General features: G+C 38.1%; 1 protein-coding gene across 3 annotated transcripts in view; it reads left to right on the top strand.

Annotated features, from left to right (window-relative positions):
* The window catches only part of ST6GALNAC3 (ST6 N-acetylgalactosaminide alpha-2,6-sialyltransferase 3), a 535,826-nt gene extending 523,744 nt beyond the window's left edge, over positions 1 to 12,082 (top strand). For 2 of the 3 annotated variants that reach the window (XM_058716932.1, XM_058716931.1), the window contains exons 4-5: positions 7,384 to 7,491; positions 8,570 to 12,082. In XM_058716932.1, coding sequence (XP_058572915.1) covers positions 7,384 to 7,491; positions 8,570 to 8,756 — 295 coding nt within the window. In that variant the 3' untranslated portion in view covers positions 8,757 to 12,082. The remainder of the gene's footprint in view (positions 1 to 7,383; positions 7,492 to 8,569) is intronic. The other variant, XM_058716933.1, reaches the window with a different exon arrangement.

Raw genomic sequence — 12,082 nt, 5'->3', positions numbered from 1 at the left:
CTTCTCACTGTGTTCTCAAATGATGCAGAAAAAAGAGAGCTCTGTGGTCTCCCCTCCCCCCCCTCTCCTCCTCCTCCTCCTCCTCCTCCTCCTCCTCTACTTGCACTCATCCCATCATGAGGGCCCGTCCTCTTGACCTAGTGTAAAGCAAATTACCTTCCCAAAATCACATCTCCAAATGCCATCAAATTGGGCATTGGAGCTTCAACATAAGAATTTGGAGGGAATACCATTCGGTCAATAGTATATGGTTAAGGAGCCAGACTGGCCTTAATGAAGTGGGCCAACGAGATCTCACCGTCCATCCCTGACATTCCTGAGGTTACATTGTTCATTTAAGAAAGTGAATAAAACTCCAGAAATCAACATTTCCAGTTGAAGGGGCTTAAAAGCCAAAGGGCAAGAGCAAAATAGCCTTTTAATTTCTGAGATGAATGAACAAAGTAATTTTTGTGAGTGGTATCTTCTATTTCTACAGCAGCCATAAATCATACCTTTGGGAGCTGTACCATTTTACTTTTAAATGTACATTTTGAAAAGAACACAGTCGTTTCTTATTATGCTCCTTTTGTACAATTTCACTGCATTCATCACAAGCCAGAGAGTCCTGTTGATTCTACGGCAGGAAAACTATTTGTTATATTCACAGTCCAAGTGCCTACTGATTAGCCCAGGCATCATATTTGCTGATTGGGATTTCTCCATTTACTCATGGTCCATTTTTCATTACTTTTCAGGCCTAGATTTCTTTCATTTGATGCATTCTCTTAAGAATCACTGTCCACAATATGATATTTTCACCCATTTGAGAAGTGTATGTCCATTTACAAGTGATTCAAGCCAACATCAAGAATTCTGCTGCTCCATTTGCAGAAACTTGTTACTGCCTGAAGATTTGCTGGGCATGTACCATTGATAGATAGTACAAATATACAGTGTTAATATAATGGGAAAACTCCAGAGTATTTCCATAGCTCCTGACTATCGAATAATATACAAAAATATATGACTTGGGGACAGCTGAAATTGTTTCCACACTTTGAGCTCTGCTTCCATTAGACTGGTTCACAATATTAGATTGAATCCCAAGGTGCTACTGATAATCATCAGCTGTTTTTCTTGCCCAGTCTCTTTGTTTAAATGCGTTCTTTCATTATCCATGGGCCTTTGAAAAAATGGGGGAAAGAAGGTTTTTAATTGAATAATCTGTATTCTGTCAGGTATTCCTCCTCCCTAGGAGAGTATATGGAAACTTACTTTGCTATTTTTATTTATCCTGCCAGTATTGTATATTGATGAGAGAACTGAGATCCAATAGTGTTAAAACAAGACATGAAATATTGATTAATTCTTTTTTTAAATTCCCTTTTTACTCATGAGTATAGCAGATTTCAGAAGCTGCTGCCAATATTGTGCTCTCCAATAAACCTCCATTATTAGAGGGTCTTGATCCCCTTTGGGCTTTGATAAATGATAATTATGCTTTTAAAATGTTAGCTTGGAGTGCCCCAGGCTTTGTTTTCATCAGTTCATAGAAGGAATGAGGAAGAAACAATAAAATTTAGGCTGCAAAGTTTGAGCTAAAGACCCCCAAAGGAACCCTTCCATGAAGAGGAAGCAGCTAGCGACTGAAGCAACTTAGACTCCTCATCCTTGCTCCTACCTGACACATTTTTCCTTTTCCCATTGCACATTCCCCACTGCAGGTCAGGACTTGCCCTTCGGGCCTAAGCCAAGTGAATTCGCTGATTCCTAGGGCTGTATTAGAAGGTGAGATAATGATTTAGTATTAGCCAAATGTGAATGGCTTCAGATAGATTAGTAAAGAGAAAGAATAAGATGTTTGGCTGAATGAGGAAAACCAGTGGGACAGTCAACAGAGTGGGCAGAATGGGAACTGTAGATAGGGATAACCTGAATTTTTAGGATCAGGGACATCTTTGAGGCAAACTTCTCTAAGCCAAGTGTAGGCACTGGGGAATTGAGAAATCTATTACCGTTTTAGGGCACAGGTGATCTTGGAACAGAGGGGAATCTGGTGAGATATCAAAAAGAAGTTACCGCACAGAGCAGCACACACACCCCCAACAAAGAATTATCTCATCTAAAATATCAACAGTGCTGAGATTGAGAAACCCTGACATAGAGAAAGTGCTATTATTTCATCCATCAAAGATAAGCTTCTTGAGTTCAGAACCCAAGTCACTGAGCTAATGGTGTTCAATAATTAGCAGAGCATCCTATGAATACATAGTAGATTCAGTTTAATCCAGTTTTCTTTTGAAGGGTATTCATTTTAGTTTCTTCAGTTCCTCCCCTGAAATTAGCCAAAAGGGAAATCTCACTCATTAGAAAGTTCCAGCTTGCCAGGTAATAGGGGAAAAATGCTTCACAATATGTTTCCAGAAATGAGAAGATGAGAGAACATGCTCAGAAGCAAAAGTACAGGTGAATGAAGCATGCTGACAGCCAAAGATAGTGAGATTGGTAAAAATAAGGATAGCTTGACAGACAACGAATCCCTGTGGGCATGTGATGACCTTTAGACATCAAGAAACAGTAAGTAAACATCAAGGGGCAAGGTAGATTATATTTTATTGGTAATAAACTAGATGAAAGATCATATTTTAAATGATATGCCTTCAAGCATGTGCTATATCAAGGTGTTGACAGCATCATTTTTCCAAGAGATGAGCAAGTAAATTTAAGTAGTTTCCAAGTAGTAAGTATCTTGATTACCAAGGAGCAATGGGATGTAAAGTGTGGCCAGTGGAAACAAATGATTGATAGCTTCCTCTTAACACTCCTGCCTTTACTTTTCTCTGCACGGCTCATTATTCTGCCACATTAATTTAAGCTTTCTTACTGTATTGAATTAGGGGCTTAAATTCTCTTATCATCCCTATGGGAATTTTGATTGTTTATTTGTAGATGACAATAATTGTTTTTATCGATCCCCAAATGTAGAAGGTATAAAAAGTGCTAGAGCTAATGGCCAGCTGGTATATAGTTAGGGCTGTGTGCACAAGTGACAAATTACAAGACAATATTTGGCCCCAGAGGAGACCCTTTAGGAATTTTTTAAAGCATCTTATAGTTATTACTAGTTCTTTTCTATCTGAAAAGCATAAACAATTTCACATATGTCAGCTCAAGTCGTTTTGTTGTTTTTATTGAACCTCAAAAGGTCTACTTGAGTAAAATTTATATATCCTTATTTCTAGTACATCCACACAGCAGGAGAGTTTGGAATGGTGTAGCTACAAAAATTCCCAGGGCCAGTGCCATCCAGGCCCAGTGAGTCCCATTAGAGACCCAGATCACCAGGGCAATTATTCAGAATTCTTGGATTAATCTAGCAGTTGCCATTATGCCACTGCAAGTATCTTTAGATGACATTAGCTCCAAGCATTTTGAGAAGAAACCACTTTGCAGTCACTGACAAGGGTAGGAAACCTCACATGATTTCACATCCCAAATTTATCAGAGGAACCAGAGAGAGAAAATGCAACTGTCTAATTAAAGTGCTGTTTTTAGGACAGGACACTTAAGCAGTATGAGCCCCCTCAGCCTGAATCAAATGCAACACAGCTTGCTTGAAGATTTTCAGGCAATTATGATCTGTCTATCCAGAAATAAAATAAATCAGGTTAAACTTAAAGGTAATTAAGTATCAGAGACATGGTAAATTTTCCTTAGTAGTTGGTAACATGGAAAGATATTTAACCAGGTGCCAAACTCTGAAATTCTTGACCTTCTTTTCCTGTGGTAGAGAGAAGGTAGATACGTAGAGGACCCACTTCAACAATTGCATCCTATTTATCCTTGGGTTCTGTTCTGAAGGTTTGTTGCTCAGCTCTCAACTAAGTTGAACCAGAATGAGCCAGGAGAGTTGTTTTGCAGAATAGAGGTCCATATGTCACACAAATGATCTTCCTTCCTTTATCCTGGAGTTATAATATTATCTTGGCCTTAACAGTTAGCAATTCCAAGGCCAAACTGACTCCCAAGAAAAACACATAAAAAGAAAATTTGCCCTAATTTAGGTTTACTTTTTCTCTCAAACTAAGCTTTAGTCTCAATACTATGATCTAGTTGTGTCCTTGGTCTTGGACATCCATTCCAGCACATTCCATGAGCAGTAGTGTGAAAGAAGGAAATACGGAGCTCCTTCCTCCAAAAGTTTAGTGTCTATAGCCACTACCATTGCAAGGTAAAAACTTTGCACCATTTTTATATATGCCTTAGGCATTTAGTGGCAGACCCACCGTAGAAGTGGACATTAAATGTGATCTCACTGATTAAGGTGTACATTAATTACACATTCAACATGTGTGGAGCATGTTACTGTAGAATGGGTAAAGCTATTAAGGGTGATGATCACAGAAGCAATTGATTTTAAAATTGGAAAAAACCTTAGATGTGACTTAGTCCAACCATCTCATTTTAGAGACAAGGAAATTAAGATAAACATGTTTTCCAAGGCTTGATAGTGGCAAACCTGGAATGTGAAACCAGATATCCACATTCTCAATTCCATACCTATTCTCTACTGACTCTGGAACACATGGGATTGTGTTTTGTTAAACTGTATTGTGATTGTTTTAACAGGTGTGCTACTAGACCATATATTCTTTAAGAAAGTATTCATCACTAACTTCTAGCATAGGATCCCAATAAATGTCTGTTAAAAATACCAATAAATGGGTGAATGAGTGAGACCTGTTTTCCTCCTCATGTACAAATAAATGCTGTAATGTTTAGTTGATCTCTGCTAGTGCATGGTCAGCCTAGTAATGAAGAAAGAGAGGATAGAAAGCTTGAAAAAATAGAATGAGAAGGCAAGAAGAGTAAATGGTGTATACAATTCAAGTAGGAATATAACCAGAAAAAATTCAGCACGCAGACAAAATTTCTAGATTTGATTTGGGAGCTTTTAATCAACACTCTTGCCTATTCTGATCTCTCCCAGTTTTCAAATAAGGACTTTTAAGCAGATGGTGCTTTAAGCAGTTCTCATCATTGCTGCTCCCCCTCAGACCCCAGAACACAGGATGGACCACAAGTTAAGTTGTATAATAAGCAAAGTTGCTCTTGAGTGTATTTCGCCTCCCTCTGGTACATCTTCCCACCCATTTGGCACCCATTCCTAACCCATGCGGCTGCTGCTCTTCTTATCACAGAGGAAAGTGCATGTAACTCAATGTGGTCCTGTTTCTGGAATATTTCCCATTTAGGACGCACACCAGGAAATACAAAGAAAGACAACTTACATAGTGGATTTCAGACTCAGTGGCAAATGAGCAGAGGGGATGGATATATATATGGACTGGGTTTTTCTCTCCTTACAAATCATCCAAGTCAATTAAAATGAAAGTGAGAAAATCCAGTTACCAACCCCCACTATGAGCTTATATTGCTCCTGAACTGCTTACGTGTTGTAAGTAATTTGGTACTAAACGATGCCTGTTTAAAAAAAAAAGAATCAAAGGATTTGGGGTTCTAATTATAGCACACCGATGGTTTGGTACTAGAGAACTGTATCCACAATATAGGACATCAGTGGGCAGCATCTACTGGCTGGTGGGCTCTACCTAGAGAGTGGTTATCAGTGGCTACGTGTCAGGTTCTAGAAGAGCTGGCTATGCTCCCATATGCCAGGAAGTCTAAATGGAAGGTACAACATTTAGTCTTTTTTAGAAATGGTGCTGCACAGTTGCCAGATAACCTGGCAAGACCCAATGCCCCTATGGAAAGACATTAAGGAGATAGGCAGTCATTCATTTAGTTGGATTGGGTCCCCTTGATTAAAGCCAAGCATGGAGATCCAGCTTTTCATCCAATGCTCCCTTGAGCTGCTGAAGTTTGGCAGACTCTTCCAGTCAGCAGTACATCTTAACTACATCAGCCACTCTCCTCCTTCAGTGACTGTGATTCCCATCTTTTCCTTAAACATACCGAACGCACTTCCACATTTGTGGTTTTGCCCTTTACATTTCCTCTTCCTGGAACACTTTCCTCTCCTATGGTCTGTTGAGCAAGTGGCATCTGTCTCCTATCACCAAAGGTAGAAATCCAAGCACTTCTTCCCACTGTACCTTATTTGAATCGGCAAGAAAAATACAATACGGTCAAACACTGGATGGAGCATTACTTTACTCACATTGAGAAGAGACAGAAAAAGATCAGCTCCAATAGTGAGCCTTGGTCCCCACGGCCAATGGGTCCTTCCTGGCAGCTAATTCAGAGCCCTTGGCCTACATGCAACCTGTCTTGTGATGCAGAACAAAGAACCCTGTCCACTCTTGGCAGGGGACAGATATAATAGTGGGTTTGGTCAGGTGTCATGTAACATGCATACTTAAGCAGAACAAAGGAGTACATATTGAGTCTGAAACAAGAAAAGATGAATTCCCACACAAGGCAATAGCCTGGAACAGGCTGTGAGGGCTCCTTATCTCTTATTAAGGAAGTATTCCAGGCTCAAGGCTCATTCTTAATGCAGCCAAGATGAGAGCTGGAAGACTGTACGCATGAGACTGTCTTTTCCAATATGTTCCACCATAGCTTCTTCCTATTCCCACCCCACCGCCAACAACCATCCCCTGTCCCCCACCCCCAGATTTTGCTCCTATTATCAAAGAGGCCTTCTCTGGCCAACCTTTATAAACACAGCCACCTCAAAATCTATGAAGACAGAAGCATTGGTTGTTTTGATAATTGCTGTTATCGCCAGCATCTACAACAGTGAATGCACATAGTAGGTGTTCGATAAAAATGTGTTGAAAAGATTGGTAACATGGGTCTTACAAAGGAAAAGTCTTGTCTCATGATGTCTGGAAATCAGTAAAGGAAAACTTTGCAGATGCTTTCCTAGACCAAGTAATTCACCTACACACTGCATCTAATTTACACTGAGAAACCCAACAAGTCTTAAAGAAAGTGATATGTCCAGGTAAGCAAGATAACACCATTATCATTCAGTTTCCATCAGGGCTCCAAGCAGCTTTAGAAAACCTGTCCTCTGATATACAACACTAATTTGTGTCTTATGGAAAATAAAATAAATTATTTTTTTACCCGAAGGGAGCAGGATTATTTGACTTCAGATATTTGCCATATGGCTTCTCTTCCATACAGCATAGCTCCTAGGCTTAAGGTAGTAAGAGTGAGAGCATGCCTATAAATTATTCAGAGATAATTCAAAATAAGTGTGTATCTTTGACAGATTGTCAAGTTTCTTAATGCTTCTTCCTGATAACAAGTGCTATGTTTTTGATAAAAGGTTGCTCGTTTCTCACCACACTTTATTGTTGTTCTGTGTATGTGTTTTGTTTGTTTTGTTTTGTTCATTATTATTGTTTGTTTTTGTTCCCCCCACAGAGTCCAGTCTGGCTCTTATCTCAGCACGGGGTGGTTTACCTTCATTCTGGCCATGGATGCCTGCTATGGCATTCACGTCTACGGGATGATAAATGACACCTACTGCAAGTAAGATCACAGGAAATTATTTTTATGCATCTCCAATTCTGATATCTTGTCAAAATATCACAATTCATTTTAATACCATAAATCGGAAAAACAGATAAAGCAACAATTATTTCCCGGTGCTCTTTGCTGACATGACATTTTATTGTCAGCACATCAAGTTGTGACTTTTAGGGGTGATAAAAAGAAAAATATTTACTACAATCTAATGTCAAATGTCAGAAGGAACATTTTTCCCTTAATCAGTGGCATATCAGGGATTTGTGGCTTGGAAATACAGAACAAGTTTAGTGGTTATTTAATTTGCAAAGCAAGTTTGTCATTTCTGCTGCTCTAAGGGCTTGATGGATAGCTAGCTACTCAATGGTTATATTTGATCATGAAGGACAAAATGTCCTGAAGCCTCAGAGAAGCTGACAGCTTAACAAGAATTCCTGGAAATTATATTTCACTAATAAGTGAGTAATCTGCCAGATACTTATTTAAAATGGGTATGTTTGTCCATAGTATATCCCTGCTGGAGGGGTTGTTTCTAATTATTTAATAAAAAAAAAAAACCTTCCATGCTTCATCAAAGTAATGAAATGGATTTCCCTACTAAGAATTGGCATAATTTAATTCAGAGAGTATTGTAATCATATTGTCCAAATGGTAACTAAACCACAATCTTCATGATCAAATATTTCTACCCTAACTGTAAGTATAATGGAGCACAGATGAACCGAATATCTTACCCTGAAAAATTACAAAGCTTCTTTAAGCTCTGCAAGAGCATCAGGCTATCCAAAGTTTGCTTCCATTATATACCATTTCCTCCTTCAAGGGATAGGTATATGTTTGAATGCAATTGGTGTGATGTATAAATTTTATTTGATTTATTAAAGCACTAAGGGTCTGGTACATCTTCCTAAAAGCTTTTATACATAATAGCTTTTAACTGAGTTCATGGACAAGAATCATGCATGGGTTTGCAAGTAAATGCATTTACTGGGCACATAATGGATTCTTGCAAATCACTGTTTCATTCTTCATCTTAATTCTTCTCTCCTTTTCTTTTCTTTTTTTTTTTTTTCTTTTTTAGGACAGAAGGATATAGAAAAGTCCCCTATCATTACTATGAACAAGGAAGAGATGAGTGTGATGAATATTTTCTTCATGAACATGCTCCATATGGGGGGCATAGGTTTATCACTGAAAAGAAAGTGTTTGCTAAATGGGCCAAGAAACACAGGATAATATTCACACACCCAAACTGGACAGTGTCTTGATGTTAGTTTTTCTGATCTTGCCACAACACTTGACATGGTAATACCACAACTGTGATGATATTGATGCTAATGACGATGATGGTGATGACAAGGACAACAATGATGATCAAGTCTGTACATTCTCAGATATGGATGGTGACCCTGCCAGTAATTTGAACTTGGGATTTCATGGAGGGTGGTTGTGCTCTTTCCATTTATTCTGAAGGTTCAACATTACATACTGCACTTTATAATTTAACTGGAATTGAAATGAAGGCCAGTAACATGACAGCCGTGACCTAAGAAATGGGAAGATTATCCTTCAAGATAGCTACCCAGTATTCTTGAACAGTGAGTAACTTTCAAAAGCCATGGGATTTGGCCTCGTGAGACTAGGTTATTGACTCTATGGTCTCTTCAACTTGAGCAGCTCCACCATCTTGAATGGTTGTCAAACACTGACCCAAGAAATTCTATCTGGGTACAAGTATTGTACCACACTTACTAGTTAGCCTAGAGGCAGTGAAGGAATCTTCCTGACATACCATGGTCCTATAGTACCTCCTACAGCTGAAGCCTCAGGCCATTTCTTGATTAACAAGGGAGATATCATGGCCATCCTACCCATCAGGATTATTCAACAATTCAAACACTTAATTCAAAATGGGCCAACTAGCAGATCTTGACGGATTTCTGCTCCCACCACTCCATTCTCACTACCCCAAACAATATAACCTAACCCGGTACTAGAGTGATCTCTATTACTGTTTAGTTATTTTTGGTTGAATCCTAAATATTTCAGAAAGCTATTTAACATGTAAGATACCAACACTGTAATAACATATACTGTGAAAACATTCTTAAAACATAACCAAAAGGGTTTACTAACTCTATTTCAACATCCAACAACACAAAAATATATGCTTTTTAAAATCATGAAACGAGGAAAGCAAAGCATATTTTTACATCAATTTGTATCCTACCATACTTCATAATATATATTTGTATATTCAAATTTCTATTTTATAGGCTCAAGATGCATCTCTCCATACATTACATTATTGTTGCCAAGTGCCAACTGTTAGACATGGAGAGGAGATGATTCCTTGTATTAAATCTGACCAGAACTTTTGCCTTCTTGGGGTTTATTTTCCCCACAGTGTATCAGTTGTTATACCATAATAACAACAATAATAATGACCTTAATGTCCAAAGTGCTTTGTCATGTAGAGTCCTCATACATATTCTGTCTCATGTGATGCCTGTGACCATCCATTGGGCTATTGCCTGCACATTCTGACACCTCCTTAGCAGATAAGCTGTAATTTGTTAATTGCTTTGATATATTCCAGATCTTCCCTTTGCTAATATTTGTATAGAATAGCATTTATGTAGACTAGTAACCAATTGATTTCAGTGCCAAATATAATAAATACATCAGGATATGCAAAAAGTATCACAAGGATGGTCTTGGCCATACACTAGGACTCCTGTGAACGTAAGTACTTTTGATTTTTTTTTTTAAATGACTCTTTTTAGGTAGAGAAAAATGAGGAAGCAGGACAACAGGAGGGAATGAATGCAGAGAAATACAGTCTCCTGTCCCCATCTTGAGATGACATTGTTCTCCATATAGTCATTGTTCGTTAAATATTAGAGGATTGATTTGCTGAGAGAGTCACTGAGAGACCAAAAATATCCTTGCAAATGATTCAAAAGATGCAGCCAAGCTTAACTTACAGAGAATGATTTGGAGGATGAGAGTGATGATACATTTCACCTTAGGAGGTCTTTACCATGCTAGGTCCCATGATTAGTTCTCATTAAATGAGCCATCTTGGACTAAAGCCTCTTTGCTGCTCTCTGCTGCCATTTTGATAACACCAATACATCCATGAAAATGACCAAACACCACGGTGGAACTGTTACTGTTGTTATTCTTCTGTTGTTTCCTCATGTGGTTTTCAGTTCTGTGTATGTCAAGATTTTTTGAGCTAATGATGGATAGGATTGCCCACGCAAAGAAAAATAAACAGATGCAAACGTTAAAATTGTAATACAGACTGTTTAACCCCCTGTTGTGATATAAAAGTTCCACTTTTAAATATAAAGGAACATGTGATTCTCAGAATGATTCAGGGAATGACACAATTTATTTAGTTTTCTGGTAAATGCAGGGGTAAACCTATTTGTTTCAGTCCTTACCAAAAAGAAACTTTCAACACTTGCCTGCTCTCCTGTCTCTCTATGAAGAAGACTTAGCAGGAGACTTTGTAGTGGCCACAGACACTCTGTGGCAGGAGTTGTTTGTAGCAGGCAGTGTTTCCTCTGGAGGGGTAAGGGTGGCCTCTCCTCTCCTTTCCTCTCCTCCCTCCCCTCCCTTCCCCCCTTTTTTTTCTTAACTAAACCTCAATCCCACTTTTTATTGTCGTTGTCTTTCATCTTTTTTTTTCTAAAAGTGGGAAATAAAAACCATTATTCTCAATTTGAAGACCTAATTGGATGATTTCCAGTGTAATCAGAATTTTGATAGAATCACATAGCTTATTTTTCTCTGCAGTCTTAATGTTCTCTGCTTCCATGTTCTGTATTTTTTGCCCTCAGCTTCCTAATTCTAATGGAAATACAAAGTCTAATTTCTCTCATATTGAGAAACTTTTCATCCAAGAGTTACTGATAGAGAAGAGAACGACAAAGGAGCAATTCAAAATTGTCACACAAATTTCTGGCCACTTCCACTAGTTCTAGTCAATTGAAAGGCTTCATCCAACAGCTAAACATTGAAAAATTCAACTGAACTCTCTCTCACTGATGTATATGTATTCCAGGAGTTAACATCTATAAAAAACAAACATGTTTCAATTCCATCCAATGCTCTAGACAAATGGACTATTGAAAATGGCCACAATTTGCTGAAATCAGCGTAAAAGCATGCAAGCTAGAAATAATAGAGTAAATATTATTAATTTAGAAGAAAGCAAGGAAATTTTAAAAAGGGTTTTAATATGAACGTTTGAATCCTTTCAAGTTAGCATAGTGATAAGTAGTAATGATTTATATTGTTATGATGGTAATGGGAATTAGAAACCTTCTAGACTATGTTTTACCTTGCTATCAAACCTATCAAAGAAAAACCAAGGATGTTTGTATATATGCACAGAGTCCATTTGTGTGTGTGTGCGTGTGTGTGTGTGTGTTGTGTGTATGTTTAAATGCATACATGTAATCCTATATTTTTCAGTGATGTGTATGAATCACAGAAAACCTATTTTAGACTTCAATGAAATGTGTTGGTTTACATTTTGAATCCTGATGAAAAAATAAAGCAAAAGTCGAAATGAAACATA

The sequence above is a fragment of the Neofelis nebulosa genome, chromosome 2, assembly GCF_028018385.1.
Source record: "Neofelis nebulosa isolate mNeoNeb1 chromosome 2, mNeoNeb1.pri, whole genome shotgun sequence".
NCBI lineage: Eukaryota > Metazoa > Chordata > Mammalia > Carnivora > Felidae > Neofelis > Neofelis nebulosa.
This window is presented reverse-complemented; position numbering and strand designations above follow the sequence as displayed.